This window comes from Vicugna pacos, chromosome 26 (genome assembly GCF_048564905.1).
Source record: "Vicugna pacos chromosome 26, VicPac4, whole genome shotgun sequence".
Lineage (NCBI taxonomy): Eukaryota > Metazoa > Chordata > Mammalia > Artiodactyla > Camelidae > Vicugna > Vicugna pacos.
The window spans coordinates 3,859,529-3,882,173 of NC_133012.1; the positions used below are offsets into that span (position 1 = coordinate 3,859,529).

Genomic DNA, 22,645 nt, shown 5'->3' on the forward strand with positions numbered 1-22,645 from the left:
ATTGATGTTATCCTCCAACCGAGCACAAATGAGGATGAAGATCACCTTGACCTATCTCAGTATCTGGAGCATTGAGGAGTCTCTGGTGGTATTCGATTGCAAGCCTGCTTGATTCGCTTTAGCTGCTTAATGAGGGACAAGCCCATTCTTCATAATTTCTTGTAATTCCGTACATTAGTAAGGACTTAAATGAAGACAAAGTATCATTCCTGCTTTTTGAAGTCCTAGAAAACTATGAAAAGCAAAAACTTTCTAAAAGTGAACTTTTATTGGAAGATTAAAGAAGTTTAAAGAATTAAGGAGAAAAATACTTTAAAATGTTCTCGTTTTAACCATAGCTAGGTTTAACCTAACATACTGGCACTGCCGATGATAAGATAGTGTAACAAATGGACAGATTATGAGTAGGAGGCTTGTTCGTTATTCCTATTTCAGACGTTTCGAATGCAATTCCTTCCCTTTCCCTGGGAATTCCTGATCTGGAGAAAGGCTGCTGGAATCCTGACTAGTTATCTCCAGGCAAAGGTCCACACTAGTGGAGTTCGAGCCACAGATATCGCCTCCTTCTGGTCTTAGAACAAGACTTTCTAAGGGTGGTTGACAAGTCTGTATCTTAACAAGTCAAACAGCTTGCTAATTAAGACGCAGTGAAGTTAATTCTGTGAATGACCTGTCAACTTAGACCTCTTTCACTTACACACTTTGCAGATATCTGAGTGCTGAGTCTGTGCAGCACTGGGTATGATGCTTGGACTTAGGGACAGATCCAAGGGTTAAGAGACAAACTACACTCTCTGGGACTGTGAGAGGCTGAGTGGGGAAGGCGAGAGAAGTGTGTGAATCAAACATGGCATGGCTACTCTGACCGCCTTTATAGATTAAAACAAATACAACAAGAAACAAAGCAGGCCGCTCTTGAGAAGCGATGACTCGTCTAGGAGCAGGACCGAGTGCAATACGGAAGGAACTAAAGTTAGAAAATAGACTATTCTATAAACTGTTATTCTCTGCAAATGCCTTTCTTTTTTTTTTTAACATTTTTTATTGATTTATAATCATTTTACAATGTTGTGTCAGCAAATGCCTTTCAAGAAACGAAGTCATCACATGATCCAAGACAGTGACAACACGGTGATACTTTTTTCCTACTGAAACACTGCAATCTCTTATGTCTTTAACTGAATACCTTTTTGAATATTAAGGACTATTTCTTGGTTTTTACCTATTCGGCTAACATATCTGCTCTTAAGAGATGAAGCATGTAAAAAACTGAGAAGTATGGCAAGCTGTATAAATGTAAGATGTTTGCTTAAAAATACTAAGCTACACTGAACCAGTGTTTCTGGTGGTATTGTCTATCTGCCAAACTTAATACCACATCAGTGACCGCTCTACAAATCACACCAAATATGACACAGAGACAATTTGTTTAAGAAAAGTTTTACTCATGTGTTAATATTTCAGCAAAGTTATTGCAAAGGGTTTAAAAGGCAGACAGACACACTATTATAGGCCATAAACTAACAACTTTTATACAATTAAAATATTACACAGACCTATGGGACGTGTTGAAATAACTAACAGACCCACAAAAGAAATTAAATCTGAAAGGTTAAATCCAGTATTAGCACCTACAATCTCTCTGAAAGTATCACTTTTAACTGTTTCATTCTCTCCTAATGTATTTCTTAACTTTCTTCCAGATACAATACAGTGCTCTCGAGCCCCAAGGCAACGAAGGACCTGAGAAGCCCCAACACTAAGAACGCACAGCCAAAAGAACCAGAAATGTTGACTCCGACTTGAGAGTTTTAGTTGGAAATCCCTTAACTTACTGAACTTGAACCAATCGTAAGATTTCTATGCAGTGAATACTGTATATGAGGAACATCTATGAATCGTAAGGGATAGTTAAAAATTAGCAATATACAGTATTATTCCTATCAAATTTTTTTCTCATAAGTTATATTTATAACAAAACTAGAATTAAAATATTTATTACACTTGTTTATTACACATTCAGGGACACAGCAGGGACATTTATGTGTTTGATGGTTTAGCATCCACTTTATTGTGCTTGCTGAGTTTTGGAGGGAACAGGCAACACATATATCTTCCCAACATTCAAGGAAATGCTATAATAACAAAATTTTCAAAAGAAAAAAAAAAAACCTTGGAAATTGCATTAAATACTGCTTTAATTAGGAACTGCTATAATAAAACCAGTCACATGATACATTTTTTTCCCAGTGAGCTTCAGTTTGAGAAACTGGACAGCAGAATTAGGGCTTTGGGATTCGAGTCAAATGGCAAAACTGGTAGTTCTCTGACATCTGGGAGATGCATTAGCAAAACCACAGACACAGCCCATCCTTCAGCGAAGTCCCAGAGAAGAGCGTTTCATTAACTTGGGGCTGAGGCTGGACCCTGGTGAGGATGGGACCTGCCAGAGTGGCCCAGGGAATGTCGGGAGCCACCGGAACTGGGGGCAGGTAAGAAAGAAACTGTGTTGGGCTGACCAACTGCATATTTTATTAATGGCTTTGAATAAAAGAAAAAGTGAAATGCTTCATTGTGTTTTCTCAGGAACTAATCAGAAGATTACAGAGTCCTACACAATTTGGAGACACACAGTGGATGCTGAGCGACTAGAGGTCACTCCAGGTGCGGAATTTAGAAAGTCAGTCCTTGGAGTGAATGGCACCGTGGCTCTGGCAGCAGATACGAAGGAATGATGCTCTGGAGAGGAGGTAGGGGACACTCTGCGGTCGGCCAGTGGGGAGATGAGGGTCCCAGCTGGAGATGGGATCTGTAATTAGAGGGGAGAAGGAGAGGGTTTAGACAGGGACTCCAGACGAGCCTCAAAAACAGCAACTGATGTGAGCTCCTAATATGCGGGGTACAGGTTACCAACCCACGTTCTAGCTAATAACATACCTGGATCTGCACCCCTTGCTGGAGTGAGCACACAGCTCAACAGCCGAGAAACCCAGGCCCCGCGTCCTGAGACCTCTGACCCACCGTGTCACGGGAGCTAGTACACCCCAGGGGTAAGTGGCTGCCTCCATCACTAACTTTCAGCCTTGGACAAGTCACCTAGGTTTCCTCATCTGCAATCAGGGATAGTATCATCTACCTCATAGGGGTGTTGCGACCATTAAGAGCATTTAGAATAGTTGGTGCTGATGAATGTTGGTCATTTATATTATCACTAATTTATCATGATAGAATAGTGATATATTCCATTTTTTAAGAAGACAATCTTAATCCAAAGAGAGAAAATACCATCAGTGTATTTAACACTAAAGGTATCCAAAAAAATGAAAACTTTTTAAGAGGAGCAAAATATTTTGTTTAAAGCTCTTTTTAAAAATAAAGGCCATCTCCATGATTTGTGTCCTCTCCTGTTAAATTAATTTAAATCCCATATAATGCTTCAACCTGCTGACACTTAAGCAAAATTAGACAGTTGAATTAATTATTCTTAGAGTTTTCCCCTTGTCCAAGACCTCAGCCCACACAGGATCCTGGGCCCGAGGAACACATAGCTCTGAAAACTAAATTGCACTGAACAAAAATATTTACGTTCATGAAATTACCACAAGTTCCTAACGTAAATCTTATTTCAAAATCTCACCGTTGTTGAATACTGATAGATTAGTCTCTGGTGTGTAATTGCTCAAAACCCCGCACCACCTCAGAAAAGCATTATATTAGCAATAAGAGCTGCAAAGTGAGTCATGACAAAGGGGTGGTGCCAAGTCAGCGCAGCTGTAACCCATCAAACAAACGTGTCCCAACCGCACCGAACAAAAACCGCACAGAGGGTTCCTGGCTGCCCGTTTGGGAAATGTCAGTTTGGAAACTGGACGTGAGAAAGTGCGCAGACCGGTAACACCAAGTGCTCTGAAACAAAGCCTCTGTGAGGAATAAAACCCATGGCGGACGATGTCATTATCTGGGCCTGTGGCTTTCAAGAATTCCGGCGACATGTTCTCTAGCGCTAAAAGGAGGCAGCTTGGGAAGGTTGGTTGGTCTTTAGGATTCGACAGATGGTACGGGAGCAGACAAAATTAATTTTTAAAAGGTACTGGAAGAGGAGGGGATAAACACTTAGAATAATCGGAGGAACTCTTTTTTTTGTCTCCACATTTCTGCTGCCAGAAGTACTTCCAGGAAGTGCGATGTGAAACATGGATCTCTGTGGTCGGTCAGACTTGGGCTCGTATCCCAGCACTCAGCTGTGTGTCTCTGAGAGCATCATTAAGCTGTTTGTACCCTGGTTTGCTTATCTGTCAGATGAGGGAAACACTTTGCAGAGTTCTTGTGAGAATCAGAAATACCGCTGGTCTGACACGCAGCACCCACAGGCGCCCTCACAAAGGCAGCTCCCGTGATTACTGCTGCTGGTGCCCCGGGGAGGAGTCTGCTTTGGTAGGTGAGTCAGTGACAGAACCTGCAGACAAAGGCCACCAGGAAAGCACAGCGGAGCACTGCCGGGACGAAGAGGGCAGGACTGAGATCGGCAGAAACAGGGAAGTGTGATTTTTGTGTCACCCAGACGGCCGGGCTGCCGCACCGCGGCTTCCACACGATTCCTCCTCTAGGTTCCTACCAAGATTAACTGATTTGTTTCTCACTTATTCAAGGTCATTACACGGATATATAAGAACATAAACATTTTGAAAAGAATTAAATTTCCTGTTCTACCCACTGGAGGTAAGGCTTCTACAGGGCTATGCAGCCACTTAAGTACGTGAAATAGTCAGAATCTCCGTACTCCACTCTGAAATGTTTCTTTTGTTACTAAAACCATTTGTTTTCTTGGCAGGGGTATTTCTGAACTGACTCTTAGTGTAAAATCCAACTATTAAAATGCCTAGGATAGTTTTGAAATATTAAAATTAACTACCACCCCCCTCACTGCCACAAAAAAAACCCCCAAATCCCCAAACCAAAGAAACAACAAAACCAGTCCAAAAACAATACGGGGGAAAAATATTAGGATTAAATTCTGTATCACTTAGGTTATGGAACTTGGGTTAAATGCACATTTTAAATATTAAAGCCAATAGACTATGTCACTATTCAACAATCTATTTATGATACAGGGAAGAAAATTCATGCATCCTACAAAGTTCCAGAAACTGCATATAAATGACATAATTTCATATTTACCTTTAATCCTGTGGTTTATCTTCCACTGCTCATGCCTCTGTCTTCATAAATGGTAATTTCAATCTAAACAGCATGGCTGTTAAGAAAACACACTACAGAACAGAGCACACGAAGAGGCCAGATGATGGATGTGACCTGTGTGGACCTTTCTTTCTCCTGCTTAAAAACACAATGCTTTCTACACCTGCCGGGAAAATGTGAGAAATGTAACTGCTTGTAGTACTCCACATACAGTTCCTCCCCAAACATTGATTATTTTTTGAAACAAACAAACAAAAAATTCTAGAAAAGGATGCTTTACTATAAAACTCAGGGGTGGTGGTGGTGGTCGTAACTGAGCACCCGAGGAGGTCATGAATTCAGAGGTTCAAAATGCCCTGAAATGATATGCAAACTTTTTCTTAGGAGAGGGTTCATGACCCTCTAAAAGCTTAGGAATCATTGCTGCGGAGCATAATAAAACTGCTGAAATTATGATCAGCCGGAAGGCCTGGGATCATCTGACCTAGGTTTTTTAAAAAAAGTTTATTTTACCCCTTACTCCAGTTATCAAGCTAAATTAGTTTTTTTTTTCGCCATTTTATTTAGTGGATTCACTTAGTGATTTTCAAAGCTTACTGCCTCTAAAAATATGCTCCGTATGTCAAAGGTAATGAACTGATACATCTGGCAGCTGTAACTGATTTCAGGGAGTCCGATGAACCCACGGAGCTGTGATTCATTTGGACGACAAGTCTCACCACACATTACCAGTTCGTGCATTTCAAAGGGGCTGGAGGTTCGGTCCTGCAGCTGAAATGCATTACTCACACCACTCCCGTTATTACTACAAGATGCCCTCAGAGCCACCAGGACGAGGCGGCCAGAATACCACATAAGCCGCAGAGCCCAGCACGGCGCAAAGGGAGGAGACCTGCTTTAAGATAAGCTGCTGGAGCTCCGAGGCTCGTGGCAGGGATGCAGCTCCCACAGGAGAGTCCGAGGGCACGTGCCAGAGAGGGGAGGTAAATTCTCTCCGGCCAGTGCCAAACGGTACCATCGAAATGTACTGTTCACAGCTATTTAGACCTTACGGTCGAGACTGAAAAGATACAACTCGCAGTCCTCTCTCGATGGGGTCTGTCAGGAGGAGGCCCTGGGGCGCGTATATCTTCTCATTCTGCTCTTGAATGTATTTGGAGACTTTCTTCAGAACCTGACAAAGAAACACCACAGCTTTTTACAAATGTCATCAGATTTCCCTTTTGAGTGTTGGCTGGATTTCAAAATACTCAGGCAGGGGAATGCATTTTCAAGGCGGGACATGGATGTTCCCGTGGAGGGACGCAGCTCTGTCTGGTCTGCACAGTGCGCGGCGTGACCGACCTTTCACGTCACCAGCCTCTCCCGCGGGCTGTGAAGCACAGATGCGCACAGAAGCCTGAGAGCCACCCTGGGCCTGGACGGTGACATACAGAGGCGATCGTGTACACAACGCCAGCTACGCTCTCCCCTTCCCTACTCATGTTGTGTGGTCACGGGGACACCTTCTACCATCAAGGATGTTTCTGGCCTTCCCCTCTAACACTCAGGAACTGCTTCTTCTCTCTTTTGCCCATTTTCATCAATTCTAAGTCATGATGCAAAGGAAGCTGATAATGAAGGGAACCAGGGAGTTAAAACCGCGCAGCTCTTTTCCTTTGTAAAGCACGTTGAGTGGGATGTGCCCTGGAGCTCCGGGTGACAAGTGTCTCTTATCATTTCCAAGACTCAAGTTCGCTCCTGTGTCCTAGACGCGAACCTCCCTTTATAAGTTTAGTATTAAGGTTGTAAAAGTCAAAGCAAATGCAGACAAAAACCAGATAGGATACAAAGGAACTTCTGGAAATTGCCAAATCTCCAGCTTTAATAAGGGCAATTCTGAGCCAGATAACCCGGGAGAAAATAAATCTTAATGGCTGTGTACGAAATCAAAGAGTTCCATGTTTTATTTCAGGTTCAAAGTCATTATAATCCTTTTCTGGCTCGAATGTTCAAAGAGGCTTTGATCCAGTTCTGTAATTACTATATATTTTCTTAAATTCACACTAGGAGAATATGATAAAGTCACAGATAAATGTGATCACAACATACAGGGAAGAAAGAACTGTATGGAAGTAAAGTTGGAAATTAAGAAATGATTTAAGTGTGGGTCTGGAATGTACCAGGCCAAACTAACAAATCAGGATTGTTAAAATTTAGGTGATTTGGCAAAAACTGATTTAAAATTTAAAGCTCCATGTGGTTGGTATAATGAACTTTCTCACTGAAGGAAAATAATTTAAGTACATCTTTTGGGAATAATACAATCTCATGTTTTCTGCTTTTTAAAAAAGATCATGATATTAAAAGAGCAATCTGCAGGGTTCTTTATGTAGCAAATTAAGAATACTATTTCTAAGAACAATTTTTTTTCACCTAATTACCTGAAATGATACATATATATCACTCTCCTGTTTTCAACTTTTCAAGAATTTGAGTGGTACATGGTTTTAATGGAAAAAAAAAAAACAAACTTAGGCGCTGTCTTTCTATCAGAGTTCGTCCATCATGCTAAACTGATAAAGGGAAGGAAGCAGCCTATAAAGGTGCCTGACCTAGGGCTTTTCTCCAGTTTCCTTCTCAGCTCACCAGCCAGAGCTGGAAACTAGAGGGTCGGTCTCCCCTCACCCAAGTCCATTTATACTTGGGAGGTGGGGAGGGGGGGACACTCAGAAAAATGCTTGCATGGCTGGTTTCAAAGAAAGGATTCATTCAGAACAGCTCTCCTCGCTCTCTCCTTGGGTACAGGTCACTAGCAAAGAGAGAGCGTTCCTTTATTGGATTCAAGCATAACTTTGTTGTGCAGGGTTTTTTATTTAAACTCTAACAACATTCATGGGCACTTGGGTATCGATTCAGAAAGAAAAACAATTAGTTTTCTCTGTGTAGAAGCTCCATGTCCTCTTACAGTATTTGGGTGAAGGCAGCTCTGTCCTGAACAAGATGCCTTTAAACTCGCAGTCTCGTTAGAAATAGGAAAGCATTAATGACTAAACTTATACTGCATCCCAGACAGGACAAAGCACCGATATTCCTCATACACTGTATTATTTTTGGTAAATCAATGTAAAAACAGACTATATAATATTGAATGAAATTATCTGTTATCATCAAACCCTCAATAAAACCTCAATTTGTATTAATATTTACAAAGCCAAATACTCAAATCTTAGAAAGGCTATTATGTTCTCTGAGAAAACTGAAGTGGAGAAAGCCTGCTAGACCCTCAAGGAAAGATATTCTAAGTGAGGCTGGGTGAGAACCCCAGGATCTCAGAACTTTCAGAAAGGTCTAAGTTCCTTCTCACAGATAACCAGCACCCGGGCAGGAGAGATGTCTCACAGCCGGTGAACACGCCAGACAGCTCCCTAGAGGAGAACCCCTGCAAGTCCGTTTGTTCCCTAATTATAATGGGCAGCAACCCGAGAGAAGGAACACTGAAGCCTTTATCTTCATTTTAAATCAATAAATAGGACATTCTAGGGAAAAAAATGCGTGATTGTTCTAGTGGGCTTTAAAGGGCCTATTTACAATTTCAAAAAATGTAACCCACGTGACAAAGTGTAAGCTCTATTATATTCGGCTTACTGTTTGCAGACTAGAAATTTCACTGTTTAAAACAATGAAGACCACATGACTGAATCCTGTCCTCTCATAAAGCAGAAAATCATAGCACAGAAATTCCTAAGGGGCAAACTGGAGAGAGGGAGAGGCTGACTGTTCTCAAACTTGTATCATCTCGTCAAGATTATCAACACGCACTTTAAATATTTCCTTTTAAAAGGGCAGGTACATGAGATCTTAATTATGACCACTCCAGTTATTTACTTTGTATGATCTAAGTTACTCACATCCAGTTCTTCAAATAAAATCACGTATTTATAGAAAGTGGCCATGCCTAAAATTCTGGTTTCTTAACTAATATTATCTGGTCTTTACTTGCTTTATAATACTCTGTAAAAAGAAAGCAATTTTAATTAGAGTTATAAAGTAGTACTTTATATATTGTCTATGAACCTGAGTTAAAACATATATTGGGAACCAATCAATTTCCATTATATTTCTGATACTGAGAACTGCCTTCCAAGATTAATAATCAAAAAGATTTTAAGAGCTGCTAGATGTTTGAGTAGCTAAAAAAAACTAGCAGCTGCTAAAAAAGACTGTACACTTGAAATTTAAAAATTGTATACATGAGTTCACAAATAGCTGATTAAAACATACATATATATATTACACACTAACTTAATTTTTAAATCTATCTTAAGAAAACACCCTTTATTAAGCATCTACCATATGTGAGGCAATTTATTAATTCTAAGACCTATTTTATAGCTCAGAGAACTCAGACTTGGAGAGATTAACTTGTCCATGATCTCACAGTTAGTAAATGACTTGGCTGGCACCCAATTACTAATTTCATTTTACAGCTGACGTCAGAAGGAGGTTATCTGTATCTATTTAAGCAACTGTACATGAATAAATAAAAGTTAATTAAAATCTCATTAACAAATTTAAAAGCTGTAATAGTGAAATGACAATTCAAGCATCTACTGCTCCACTAATTGGGAATAAAATACTCCGGGGGATGTATTTCTACTTTAAATTGACAATTTATATACGTCTTTAAATGGCCACCCCCGGATGACTGTCTTTATCCACACGAGTGCAGCCGGACCCTGTCCTCAGGGAGCCTCCCACCAACACTTCCCTTGAACGGATTCACCTCCGGCCACCTCTGCCTCTCCGCTCCTGGTCCAAGCTACCGCCGTCTCTCGCCTGGACGTCTATGAAGGATCTTACTTCCACTTTTATGCCTTTTTTCACCGAGTCAAGAAATCTCTTTAAACTGAAAATCTGATCGTATCACTATCCTGCTGAAACCTTCGGGTGGCTTCTCCCTGCACTGAGAATAAAATCTAAGCCTGTCTCCATGGGGCACACACTCCTGCAGGACGCAGCTCCCCTCACCTCTCCAGACCTCACCCCCGCCCCTCCTTCCGCCCGGGACTCACGGTGCTCTCTGGGCCTCTGCACTCACTGATCTCTCATTCGAAGGGCCCCAGGCTTCCCGCCCTTCACAGGGCGGCGTACCACCGCAGAGGCCTTTTCTGACCACACCATACAAATCAGTTCTCTTCTCTTCTTTCCTATCATAGCAATGTTTGTTCTCTTCAAGGCACTTATCACAACTAACGATTCTGTTGGTTTTGTTTCCTGATTATTAGTTTTTACCACTGAATTATAAACCCCACAATGTTGGCAACCATGTTTGTCCCCTGCAGTGATAGCCCCTGCACATCGCTTAGCACACAGTAGGCTCTCAATAAGTATTTATCCAATGAATGAATCCCCAGTCCCTTCACTCCCTCAGTGTATTACAGAAGAGAAGCTGCTACGACAAAACAGACTGAACACTGATACGGACCCTTTACAGCTTCTGATTTTGAATGTTAAGCAGGAATGAAGGTGAGCTGCTTCTCTGTATGACATGGACAAGGACACTAAAACTCCTAACTTAGTTATTTAAATGTTCCCTTTCAGTACCACCAGGGGAACTGGATGCTAAGGAGGGATACAGCAGCATTTTCAGCCAGAAGCTCAAAATATTTTAGCTGCAGTGTGTCTGCTCCCCACCACATGCAGTGCGAGACGACCCTAGGGACACTTCCCTCGGGAGGGGTAAAATAAGACATCCTTACAGCCCTTCATTTTCCAAACATCATCAGGACGTTAACCACGTACTAGAGGTTTGCTGTGACGAATGTAAATTCATTCACCTAACACACATTCGATGGGTGCCTGATACCCTCAAGGCGCGGTGCTGGAGATGAAGAGGGATGCCCCGTTCTCAACCTCGAGAAAAACACATACGGGCTTGAAAGGCAAATAAGACAAGAGCACAAACTGTCCCATCCCCAAGTGGAGAGTGCTGAGTGGCAGCAAACAGACTCAAGTGATGTGAGCTTTACAGGAGAGGAGGAGTTCTGATTGCAAGAGCAGCTGAAGAGTCGGCTGCACGTGGGACCGTGGGACTGGGGAGACGGGACGGGGGGAACACCGGCACTGTGGTGGGGGGAGGGGACCACGGAGGGTGTGTCTGCTGACCAGCGAGGAAGGGCGGGAGGCAGAGCTGGAAAGGCCAGCAGGAGGGGGGCTTGAGAAGGGTCTGAACTTCACTCAGGGGCCCGAAGTGGAACCAGGGAAGGTCTCTGACCTCGCAGGAGTGGGAGGGGAAGTGGCGGCAGTCTGGAAAGGGAAAGGAAGGGGTGGCGTGAGACTCACAGACTGCTTCATTAGTCTAGGGGAGAGGGAACAGGGGACAAATTAGCAGAGTGGTGGAGAAATCACGAAAATTGAATGAATGGGAAAATGGGAAATATTTCAGTCTGAAACTGATCACTTTCCCCATCTTCCTCACTCCCTACCTAAAGATGGTCCTGAAAAAGACAAGAGTGCTTCTGAACACAATGGGCAGGTGTGAGGTTTGCCCTCTGTATGTCTAAGTTGAGAAGCCAGCAACTCTGGGGTCTAGCAGACAGTTCAAAGAGAAGACAAGAACTCAGGTGGGAGGAGGAGACAGAGGAGAGACATTTGGGGAAATAAAGTAAAAGGCTTCTCAGAAAGCTGGGTGGAAAGAGAACACAGACTTTTTATATTCTCCTTAAGTGTGAGCCAGCTTGAATGCTGATGTGCCAACTCCCAAGGTGACATGACAATTCTGACTTGTTTCTGAAAGACTCCGGACCTCTTCAGTGTGCTCCGGTCATAGGAGCAACACAACTCGGGTTACTATTGTGATAATAAATGCCTCTTTAAATTTTACGGCAATTGTCACCGTATAAATGTAAACACGTAATCAACTCACCTTCTTTACGATTTTAAGAGACTGTGAAAACAGAGGTAGCCGTACCTTCTCGTAATGAGTTTCCATGCATAGGAAGATGGTGTAGGCCGTAAGGCAAGCCAAACAGCCTTCCAGGTAGGACTGGCCCCCAAGCTTCTCTGCTTCTGCATAAAGGTTATTGAGAGTTCGAACAGTTTCTTCAAATTGTTGCCTATCAATCTGGATGAAAAAAAGAATTTTAAAGTAAGTTTGGGGAAAAAAAATGATCAGTCACTTTGGCTTATGATCACTCATTTAGGTTTTGCTGTTTTATCAACATTCCTATCTCATAGTCAGCAAACGATTTTCTTTGAAGTGATTGAATCTCGACCTAAGTTACTGAAACAGGTTAGTGTGTGTTTAGTTTTAGCCTTCTTGTGGACACTGGGTAACCTCAAGGCTCAAAATGGTGTGTCTTTATTCTCTATACTGAATTTTAAGTAACTTAATTAAATCACACAATCCTTCCACCCTTACGTCCTCTGGATATGCACAGTCTTTGAATAGACACGTTCACTGAGCACCTACCACCAGATACCATGACAGGTCTTAGAGAAAGACGAGTAAGACACCGTCTAGACCTCAAGGAGTTTACAGTCTTGAGCAGAAGAGACATGTGCACGTAAAAACACAACAAACTGACAGAGCACTCTAACAGAGGCACGTATAAAGCATGGCCAGGGCGCAAGAGGAGATGCATGTTCCCTTTCTCTGGAACGAGCAGGTAATCTTAAATTGAGGCCCCAAAACACTGGAATTTACTAGACAAAAAAAGGGAAGGACATTTTAAGTAGATCAAAAGGTACAAGTTCTGTATTGTTTCCTCAGTCTCCCTCTCTTTTCAAGTAAAGTAACCCCATCTCCCAACTCTTTTAAAGTTACTAAGAGCTGCGGGGGAGGGTAGAGCTCAGTGGTAGAGCATATGCTTAGCATGCACGAGGTCCTGGGTTCAACCTCCAGTACTTCCATCAAAAAAATAAATAAGTAAACCTAATTACCCAACCCGCAAATAAATAAATAAAATCTGGGGGAGGGTACAGCTCAGTGGTAGAGCACATGCCTAGCATGCACAAGGTCCTGCATTCAGTCCCCAGTCCCTCCATTAAAAAAAAAAAGGAAAAGGAAAGTTACTAAGAGATCACATGGAACAAAGCAAAATCTCAAGCTCCCACACAACTCCTCACCTCGAGGGGTCCTATTTCCTTCTTCGGTTCAGTGACACACTGGCTGCCATGCACACTACTGCTGCCACTTTCACCCCCCGTCATTCCATCTGCTTTTACTGTCTTCTTCCAATATCATTTTACTCCCTCCTTCCAACAGTACTTTGTAGATTTCAAACCCCAACGCGCTCCCCTGGGCGTCTCACGGCCCAGTAGTAGCCTGCTTTGTCCAAGCCTACCATTCTCGGTGGGGAACAAAGCGCAGATCACCTGTCCTCATTCTAGCCTTCTCTCACACACTATCTCCTTCATTCCTAAAACGAGTAACTATACATATGAATTCTCCTTTATGAAGTCTTTATATAGAAATTGACACAGAAAAAACTCAAAGAACCGCAGTTTACAGTTTGAGACAACTATTCCCCATAACATGCTTTTTGCTAACAGACAGAACTGTCTGATGATTGAAGAGCATCACTTATAAGGTATTAAAACCCTTTAGGTGGCAAGCAGTTGTTTTGTCCTTTACATGGAAAATCGAGGACTCAATGAACCAAAGGCACCCAAAGCTTTACAGCTGCGGTGACTCGACTTGTGTTTTAAAAGGAGCTGCTTTCAGTTTCCCAGAACATGAGTGTTTCTCACGGAGGCACTGAGAACCAGGCCAGCAACCTTCATTGAGCCTCCACTGTAGATGTAGGGGGGTGGGGGGGTCAAGAACGTCCCCTGGGCAACCTGAGTCAGAGTTCTCCTTCCCAGAGAACACACTCAGGAGAACAGCTCAGTGGACAAACATTAATGTGCTTGCTATCTCCACCTAGTTATGCCTGAGTTAAGGCCTTCAAGTTTACCTATCAGGAAATCCACAAAAGTCTAAGTAATTTCAAACATTCCCATTTGATTTACCTACAGTGTTAGGATCCGAGAAAGAAAGTTCTTCAAATTATGTACGTTTCTTTGGACATAATGTGATTCAAAACTTGGGGATCCAACCCAGAAACATTTTCTTTCTTTCCGATAAGAATTACTGACCACACCAGAAACACTAATTCTTGAAAGTTATTTCAAGACTGCAGGGCTTTAAAGGATGGAGGCAAATCAGACATCATAAAAAAACAAAACAACCAAAACCCACCCAAGGTGAAGAATTTTTTTTTAAAGTTTAATGAAAAAGAACAAAAGGTTTAAAGAAAGTCAAGTTACTCTACAACGTTAAAGAAGGGGGGGGGCATGTTGGTAGCAGAAAAGACAAAGGACACACGAAGGCCTCAATAGCACCTCAACAGCACGGGGGACTTTTCTCACACCCTCAGGCGCCATGAGGAACAGCTGTCCCGGTTCGGCCCTGGGGACCTGGACACTGATACAGCAGCTATACCAAAACCTGGAGATACGTGATGTTGGGGCTAAATACAAATGTGGACCAGCCAACACTGAAAGTCAGAATGGAAATAGGGATCAGGCCCATTTTCCCAGAATTTTTGTTTCTTGTTGAACTACCTCTACTGACCAGATGCAGAGATGTTATTTTTAAAAGTATGGGGGGAACCAATGTCTCAGTAATAGCTCACTCATTTCTCTTTTGCCCAGCCCAAGGGTGCCCAAGATGTCTGTATTTTGGCTAAAGTGAGAATAAAGCTTTCTGTCCTGGCAACAAAGCACTTAAACATCAAAGTGTTACATTCTAACAGGCACTGGAGAAAGTAAACTTGTTAACAGACAGAACTTGTCCTCACTCCCACATTAAAGAGTACAAATGTGTGTGTCTTTAATGTTTTAAAATCATACCAAACATTTGTATGTTTATTTCTTCCTCTATTAAGTTGCCAAGTGCAATGTTCTCACAAGAGGAAAATCAGCCCGAATGGCAGAGCAATCAGTACAATTTCTAGGGTAAGTAGTAGAGAAGCAACGAAACCTTTCAATTTTCTATCAAACAAAGCGGGGAAAATTTAAACCTGTAATTTAAATTTAATCTCGACACATTAAAAAAAAAAAGTCAAAGCTTTTCCAAGCAGTTTAAAGTATAAGCTAGTGTTTTAACCCAAACATTTACAAAGGAAAAAAAAATTCAAAGGCACAATTGAATAACACCAAATAACATTCCATATAGTACAAGAATCACAGGCAGTTCTGGGCGATGGAAGTCAAAGTAAAAGGACTCCAGGATTTAGAAACATCAATTTCCTGTAAGAACCAGTGGAGTCCTGTGACTATGTTGTGTTTCTGTGACACAAACTAACACAAACTACAAGATTCCACCACACACAGAGAGCAAGGCTAATTGGCGTCTGACTCTGCATACATATATCTGGCTCAATTATAAGTTGAAAGTTTGACTTTAAACCCTTTGAACAAATGAATCATGCGACATCCAAATAAGTGCAGTGAAAAAGAACAGTTTATCTTCTGATTTGAAAGTACATAAACAGTGTTAAGTCAGAGTTTCCCTAAGAGGTTTAAAAAGAAAACATTTGATTCATTTCATATAAGGCCTAACAGGTAAAACATATTAACTGTGATGTTAAATTACTTTAGAAACACTGAGTAGCTCTAGCCAACAGGCAACTTTGTTTAATTTCTCTCTTTAAACCACTGTGGACACGTCCACCTAGTGTCAGGCTGAGGTAACTCTTCACATGGTGACACCAAACTGCAGCATTTCTACGGCATTTCACAAACAACCTAATCTACAAGCCGTCTTTATAAGGCATGCCTGATCTTTACCTGGCATTTAAAGAGATGTACTTGGGCCACTAACCTGCTGAGGGTTTAAGTCAAGCCGAAGGACACTGTAATTGATCACTGTTTATTTTCCAACCTTGGCGGTCAGGTAGGACAACCTGCCTCCCTACAAGCTAATCTTAAACGACTGCTCCAGTGCAGACCCAAATACACCTACTCATTCCACGACCAGCGTGCCTTAGACCCACACCCATGCCGAATCACCTCTCAGTCTCTCACCTTCCTCATCTAAGAAGAAAAAGCCACAAAACCTGCTCTCATCCTCTGAACAGGAAACACACAGTAAGGTTTACCTTTTATAGATCAAGACCAAAACAGTCTTTGTTTGGGTGTGTGAACGCATGTGGGCCCACAAAAACACGCCCACTCACCTAAGCTCGCTTCGCTGCACCTTTTAAGTACACCTTTCTGTGTGCAGGGTTGCCCAAAGGACCCACATCCTGATGACAGTTCTGATATGAAAGCCAACACAACACAGGTGGCTTCCAGTGATCGTAACTCTGAGAGACAAGTTTAAGGCCTGGTTCTGAGACAGTTCTCTGTCCGGGCCCGTCTAATACTCTGCGTTTTTCAAGTTTCAAGAAGGCCTCTCTGCACTGCCTAGCACAGCACTTAAATGAACCCTTTCTGCCTAGCAGCGCGGCCGGCACAGTGGCCACAAACGCCAGTCACGAGAATGGTGATGATGTCTCTTGCGTGAGGTTGGAAGATAAAGCTTGCGACACGCTGAGGTAGGTGGTCTGGAGCGTCAGGAATTAGTTCCTCATCACTGCTGTCAACAAGCTGGAGTGGGGTGGGGTGGGGTGGGGGACGGCCGGGGAAGGCCGCGGCATACGAATTCCCGGCACTGGGTACCATAGCTCCAGAAGGGCAGCAGACCCGGGCGCTTGGCCTTATTCTTCCTCCTCCAACCAGGTCTTGCTTAGTGGCCCTCTTCGTATCCCCGTGGCCCCGACCCCTTCCGTGCCTGCCCCTCCCAGAGCCGCGAGAGGCTCCGCAGGCCGGCTGTTGGCCCGCACTCCCAGGCGCCCCGGGAAGGCTCCCACCCTCGCCCCGGGGCAGGTGCGGGGAGCCAGGCTGCGTACCCGGTTCTCCAGCTCCGCGGGGAACTTGGTCTGGAACTGGCAGCGCGTGCCACTACTGTAGTCTCGCTGAATGAAGACCTTCCCGGACACCGGCGCCTGCTGCGGCCTCATGGCGAGGACAAGACGGGCCGCGCTGCGGGTTCGGGGGACACCAACCACGGTCAGATCCCCGGCCTGGACCCAAGACTCCAGCCCGCCAGCCCCTCAGCCCCACCCACCGCCCAAAGCAGCCCAAGGCCTCCCCGCCCCACTCCCCTTCACCCATGCTGTCACCGCGGGCCTTCAGCTACCTCCCCGGCCCAGGCCCCAAACCCCCCACAGCCCGGTTCGGCCCGGGAAACACGAACCCGCCTCCTCTGCCCTCCAGCTGCTGTCGCACCGCCTACGCCGTCACTTACGTCCTGCCGCAAAAGGCCTCTTTCCACGCCCCTCAGCTCGGCTTCCTACCTCAAGTCTAGGATACACCGTCTCCTCCGGCCGTAAAGCGACCCTGCCGAGGCTGCGCGCTGCGGTCCGAGGGCGCGCGCCGTGGGCGGGGCCCGGGGCGACTCCGCCCCTCGCCCGGCCCGGAGGAGTCCATCCGGAAGGAGAAGGCCGGGCGGGGCTGCGGGACGACCTGGCGGGGCGGGGCTGGAAGGCGGGCCGGGAGAATCGCGGAGACCAAGCCCGCCAGAGGCTGCGGGGTGGGGGTGGGGTTCCAGTGGGGATTTCCCGGGTGTGTCATTTCCTTCCCTTGTTGATCGTGGTGACGTAGTTTCTGATCACTGATTGTAAGGGTTATTGTCACTCTTGGTTAGAAGTCTCACCTTACACGGGGGCACCACCCAACTGTATAAAACCAATTTAGAAGTAGAAAGCAGGCTGGTGGGGCGGGGAGGAGGGGCAACCTGCATGGGCTTCATTGTCAGGCATATTACATGGACAATTACAGAAATAAACAACTCATGCTTTAACTTGTGCACCTGTTCTGAGCAGCATGATGATATCTCTTGCTGATCCTCCTTCTGACCTATTGTCAGAAGGTCAACAAAAGCCTAAGTCTAGTCACAATGCAGATGTCACTCCCCTTACTTCATCTCATCGGGTAGGCATTTTATCATATCACATTATCACAAGAAGGGTGATGATACAGAACAATAAGATACTTTGAGAGAGAGACCAGATTCACATAACTTTTATTACCCTATATTGTTGTAATTGTTCTGTTTTATCATTAGTTATAGTTCTTAGTCTCTTGCTGAGCCTAATTTATAAATTAAACCTTATTATAGGTATGTACGTATAGGAAAAAACAGCATATATAGGATTTGGTACTATCTTGGGTTTCAGGATCCACCGGGGGTCTTGGAAGGTATCCCTGGCAAATAAGAGGGGATGGCTGTAATATGAATCAGACACAATCTATGACCCGTGAACCTATGTGGCTCCACATGATCACTATTCGTTTACGTGTTTTCAGAGGCTGTAGTCAAGCTGCTGGTCTATAGTCTTGAAACTTCATTTTTTTCTCCTTTTTGAAACCTGAGTGCACTGCCTGTGTGTAGTTTCTTTGAGCCCAGTGTATTTATTTTGTTATCCTATCCATGATAAATTCTCGAGAGATGCTTTGTTCAATGAATTCATTCAATAAATATTGGTTGAGCACTTACTCATAAGAGCTGAAGCTGAAAGGGGAAACAAAGCAGGGAGTCAGTCCTACCAAAGCTCACATTCTTGAGGGGCCAGGAGGGTGGGCGGAAGGAGATGACAGCAGGTAGATAAGCTTGAAGGAGGAGAGGAGTTTTAACAGATGGAGAGGTAACAGGATAGCCCAGCTTCTGTGTCCAGGGAATGATGAGACATTTTATATGGCAACTTGACTGGGCCAAGGGATGCCCAGATAGCTGTCTGTAAGGGTGTTTCCAGAAAAGATTAGCATTTGAGTTGGTGGACCGAGTACAGTCGATGGCCCTCCTCAGTGTGGACCGGCACCACGCGATCCACCACGCGATCCACTGAGGGCCTGAGTAGGTCAAGAAGGTGGAGGAAGGTTGAATTTGCTCGCTGCCTGACTGATGGGGCTGGAACACTGACTTGTCCTGATCTTGGCCTTCCTAGTTCTCTGGACTTCAGACTCAGACTGGAGTCTATACCATGTGTTCCCCAGCTCTCCAGCCTTCAAATGATACCACCAGCTTTCCTGGGTCTCCAGCTTGCAGAGAGCAGATCGTGGAAGTTCTCAGTCTCCATAATTGTGTGTCTCTTTTTATAGAAATCTGTCTCGCTGTCTCTCTGTCTGTCTCTGTCTGTCTCTTTGTCTCTCTCTGTGTTTCTCTGTCTCTCTGTCTCTGTCTGTCTTTCTTGGTCTGTCTCTCTGTCTCTGCCTCTCTGTCTCTGTCTGTATCTCTTGGGCTGTCTCTCTCTTTCTCTCTCTCTGTATCTGTCTCTCTGTCTGTCTCTCTCTTTCTCTCTCTCTCTCTATACTTTCTCTAAAGAGCCCTGACTAATACACCTGGAGCGACCAGAGTTTGATGGCTGCCTGGGAGAGGGCAAGGTGGGAGTAGGGGTAAAAGATTTTTAATAGAGAAGAGAGACAGTGGTAAAACTCTTACATCCTTTTCAACATGCCTCTTTATTGTCTTTTATTCAAGGTAAATGAACCAGTTCCCATAATAATATGCATTCCAGAGCATTGGCAAATTGAGAATCGAGACTGTCTTGTACGGTAGGATCTATTTTCCAAAGCTTCAGTCTTTTGGTATGACACTCAGAACCTTCTGGTGTCTAGAACTACACACAGAACTCCAATAATAGCATTAATCTGTGCTGACGATGATCAGAGAACAGCCTTTAGTCCTTTCGTTGCAAATTCTATTTTTTTTTTCTGATCAGAACAAGGCAAGCTTTTCAATATGGGATCTTATTCTGTGTCACTGACTCATGTTCAACTTTTGACCCAGGGATTATTTTCCGCCCTGCTTCCAAACAGCTTTCTGTGCTGCCGTGTATTTCCTGTCTTCAGCTACCATCCCTCCTGAGCTTTGTTCTCTTTGTGGCCAACCGCTTTCCCCGAGGTCCTTCATAAAGCTCTGAGTCGAATTGAAAGATGTCCTTATACTAAAGTAATGTGATACTGCATCCCTTGCCCTGCTCACGTTGCTAACCGAGCCCCCTTGTTTCATCCAGCTTTGCTTTTACGGTTGTTGCCTCCTTCTGAAGCATTGTGACAGAACTAGATGGTCCGACTTCTCATTGCTGGTTTCCAGGGTGCGCTCGGACCATGGACAGAACCCTTAAGCATCAGCGCCTCTTTGTGTTTGTGCATTTGTTGCTAATTTCAAATCAGCTTCTGTTTCAGAAGCGTGCGTGTCTTGACTGCATTTTGAGATAGCATCTTTAGCCTACCTGAATTGACAGCATCTGTTCCTTCCCAGCATCCAAAGCAACATGTGCCCCAGTTTCAGAGAGCAGGCGAAACACATGCCTGCCAGTCACGCTGAACCCTGTCCTCTTGAAAGAACTGTTCTCGCCTGCCCTTTTGTTTCATTCATTGCGGAGAAGTGTGGGTCCAACAATGTCATTAACGGGGTCCTTTGTGTTAATAAACACAATAGTTTGGGCTAACCAGTAGTTTGGGCTAATCATGCAGCCCTCTCATCTCTGAATTTGGCTGGTGGTGGCAGGTTGGGAGATTTCAGACTCTCTTCAGCAGCACAGAGCAGAATCATCAGGCTGGATGCGAGGCTGTCTTCATGGGGCTGCAGCCTGTGTGGTTGCCCAGGGCTCTGTGCTTACAAAGACCCCATCCTTGCCTAAATGTTCTGCTGTGAAATTCTTCAGTGAGGTTCCATGCCTGGGAAGAATAAGAGGGCATCTGGTGGTAACACACCATCACCATCTTGAGTAGATGTGGCCACGAAAGAAAAATGCACAACATACAAGTTTTGAGTTATGTTTTATTCAGGGAACTTACTGAGAACTATAGCTCGGGAGACGGCCTCTCTGCGAGCTCTGAGGAATTGTTCTGAAGAGGTAAGGGATGAGCCAGGATATATAGGAGTTTTTGTTTAAAAAAAAAACCATATAGTCGAACATCAAAAGATTATTGTTAATCACAAAAAATGGTCATCTCAAATTAGTGATTTTAGTGCTTTTCTGTGTGTGGGAAGATGAAAGAGTCTGGGCTCATTGAAACTATTCCTTAGATTTGCAGGTGCCTGGGAAAGGGCGCAGCTAGAGGGTAGGGTTACTTACCTGGAATGCCATCAGACAGTCACAGTTTTGCTAAGAGCTGGTCCAGGACAAGACAGCCCTATATTGTGTCCAATCTGCAGGGAAATTCCCTTTCTCTACAGTCTCTTAGTGGCTGTCAGAGTAGTCAGTCACGAGACAGGGCCACGGAGAACAGGACAAGGGCCAGGTGAGCCTGGACCAGGCAGAGGAAGAAGGGAAAGTCTAAAGCAGGCTGTGCTTCTGTGTGATGCTCTCTAACAGGTAGGTGGGGGAAGGACTCGGGAAGGGAGAACAGGAGAAGACAAACTTTTCCTACTCCGCAGTTGAACTGGCATGGTTCTGCCACACCAAAAAGGCTCCTTCAGAAATGAGCAAAGCCTCAGAACCAGCTGCTGCAGGACTGGATGCAGCTGAGGAGGGGTGGCTGGGTTTGCGGGTGTTAAAGCCCGGGTGTTCTTTGGTACGTCGCACGTCCTGCCAGATGAGGTGTGTCCCTGTGGAAAACAGGCCCTTCATCCCACGCTTCTGAGGATGAGGTGAGTCCTCCCCCAGGTCTGTCTCTAAGCCCTACCTATTCCTTGAGATTGGTCTTTCTTTGATTTTTCAATCCACCCAGGCTATTTTAATGGGCAAAACCTCTATACCTTTAATTTCCTTGTATGAAATCCAACGTAATTAATTGTTGGTCTCACAGGTTGCAATAAAGATGAAATGAGATCGCTTGGAAAGTGTTCCTAACTCAGCTTCTGGATGTGAGCTCGCTTACCCTTCTGACATTATCTTTCATTCATTCATTTATTCATTCATCCATAAATATTTATTCAGTGCCTACTCTGTCAGGTACTGTTCTGAATTTCTTTGAATAATTATTGCCTTGAAAAAAATCTAAAGCACTAGATCACTTATAGATTATGTGTCAGTATTTATTTATTTTTAATTGAAGTATAATCCATTCACAATGTGTTCATTTCTGGTATACAGCATAGTGACTCAGTTAACATATATAAATATATACACACATATATGTGTATATATATATTCCTTTTCATATTCTTTTTCATTTTAGGCTAGTACAAGGTACTGAATATAGTTCCCTGTTATGTGTAAATTAATCATACAGCCAACTAATAATACAATGATTAATCAGATTAATTTGTATGATTAATAATAATACAATCAATTCATAATATGATTATTGCGCTATGGTTTTGTAAGATGGTAGAATTTGAGGACACTAAGTGAAAGATATATAAGACCCTTTTTTTAACACAATTTTGTATGTAATTATTTCAGAATGAATAGTTTAAAAATTCCAA

At 43.8% G+C, this 22,645-nt stretch overlaps 1 protein-coding gene across 4 annotated transcripts; it reads right to left on the reverse strand.

The window, feature by feature from the left end:
* Positions 1-1,424: 1,424 nt before the first annotated feature.
* Positions 1,425-17,602, reverse strand: GOLGA7 (golgin A7). 4 transcript variants are annotated; one of them, XM_031691551.2, is made up of 6 exons: positions 17,516-17,602; positions 17,118-17,250; positions 12,152-12,304; positions 6,272-6,373; positions 5,179-5,241; positions 1,425-2,809 (listed from the first exon to the last, which is right to left on the reverse strand). In XM_031691551.2, the coding sequence occupies exons 2-5, from the start codon at positions 17,226-17,228 to the stop codon at positions 5,194-5,196; spliced, it is 414 nt and encodes a 137-aa protein (XP_031547411.1). In that variant the 5' UTR covers positions 17,229-17,250; positions 17,516-17,602; the 3' UTR covers positions 1,425-2,809; positions 5,179-5,193. The 4 variants fall into 4 exon arrangements, with proteins under 4 accessions (XP_031547411.1, XP_006215221.1, XP_031547412.1 ...); XM_006215159.4 differs by having other exon boundaries at positions 17,465-17,602; XM_031691552.2 differs by having other exon boundaries at positions 5,179-5,246; positions 17,465-17,602.
* Between the last annotated feature and the right edge of the window lie 5,043 nt (positions 17,603-22,645).